Source organism: Capsicum annuum, chromosome 1, assembly GCF_002878395.1.
Source record: "Capsicum annuum cultivar UCD-10X-F1 chromosome 1, UCD10Xv1.1, whole genome shotgun sequence".
Classification (NCBI taxonomy): Eukaryota; Viridiplantae; Streptophyta; class Magnoliopsida; order Solanales; family Solanaceae; genus Capsicum; species Capsicum annuum.
Window position 1 is genome coordinate 43532670 of NC_061111.1, and position 1202 is coordinate 43533871.

At 36.7% G+C, this 1202-nt stretch overlaps 1 protein-coding gene across 1 annotated transcript; it reads right to left on the reverse strand.

Moving 5' to 3' along the window:
* Positions 1 to 517: 517 nt before the first annotated feature.
* Positions 518 to 994, reverse strand: LOC107854830. The gene has a single exon (XM_047410600.1). It carries the CDS (start codon positions 992 to 994, stop codon positions 518 to 520), a length of 477 nt encoding a protein of 158 aa, XP_047266556.1.
* Positions 995 to 1202: the final 208 nt, after the last annotated feature.

The window sequence follows — 1202 nt, forward strand, 5'->3', positions numbered from 1 at the left end:
ACCTCAAAACATATATATCATATGTGAATCAAACATGAAATGAAAAATAAATTAAAGAAAAACATGTTCTTGTTCTCCTTCATTATTAAAAACCTTGTTGTTTAAAAATATCCGATGTCAATTATATCGAGAGTCATAATTCATAAAATGCATGTCATGTAAGTTAGTTACTTGGCATTAGACAAAGGTCATTCAAAAGCAAATTTCGACTACTTTCTTAAAGTACCAAAATTTTATAAGATTAATCACACCTACAATCGCTTATAATATAAAATACTGAAGCTCAAAACATATATATATATATCAAATAAAAAATATATTAAAGAAAACATGTTTTGTTCTCTTTTAACATTAGATAAAGAGACCACTTGCTTAATTTTTTGATAAAGTAATCCATCATACACTACATAAAAATAGCATCTTCATGAAACTAGTAAAAATTTACACTTAATATCAATCATATTTTTATATTTTTCTTTAATTTTATTTTTTTTACAATTATTTACATATGATGATATTACATATCACTCCTTTGAGAGGGGCTTCTCCAAAATCCAGCTCCATGAAATTTACTCCACATTTCCTTCTCTAATGCCACCACATCCTTATCTGACTTCAAGCTAGTTCCGCTGTAAACCGCCGTCAATGTGGTGGCGCCGCCACTGCCACCACCACCGTCGTTGAATGGATGAATTGATAGCTCGAATTCGTCTTTTTCTAAAATGCCTTTCTTGATTATCCGTCGCCGGCGTTTTCGCCGGAGAACTTTCCGGCAAAGACCCGCCGGAAGTTTGTATACGGCGAGTACGAGGAGGTTAACTAAACCACATGGACAACAACAACATACGGCGGCGCACTCCGCCGCCGTACCACCGGCGACCTCTGCAAATCGCGCTTTGCGGACCCCACCTCGTGATGACGTGTCCTGTCCGGATAATAGTGGTTGTCTTCGTCGGGCAAATGATGGTGCTCGAAGTACTATTTGCTTCGTCATTAATAACGAATGTCTCTAAACTGAATGTGCGAAAACGACTTGAATATACGATGGATTTAAATTTCCCTCCCAAATATAATTTAATTTTTTTTCCCCTTGTGGAAAATTGAGCTAACAATTCCTCGCCGGAAAAACAAGAATCCCCCTTGCCGGAAAATCAAGAAAGCAACCCTTTGTCGGATAATCAAGAAAGCAACCCCTCACCGGA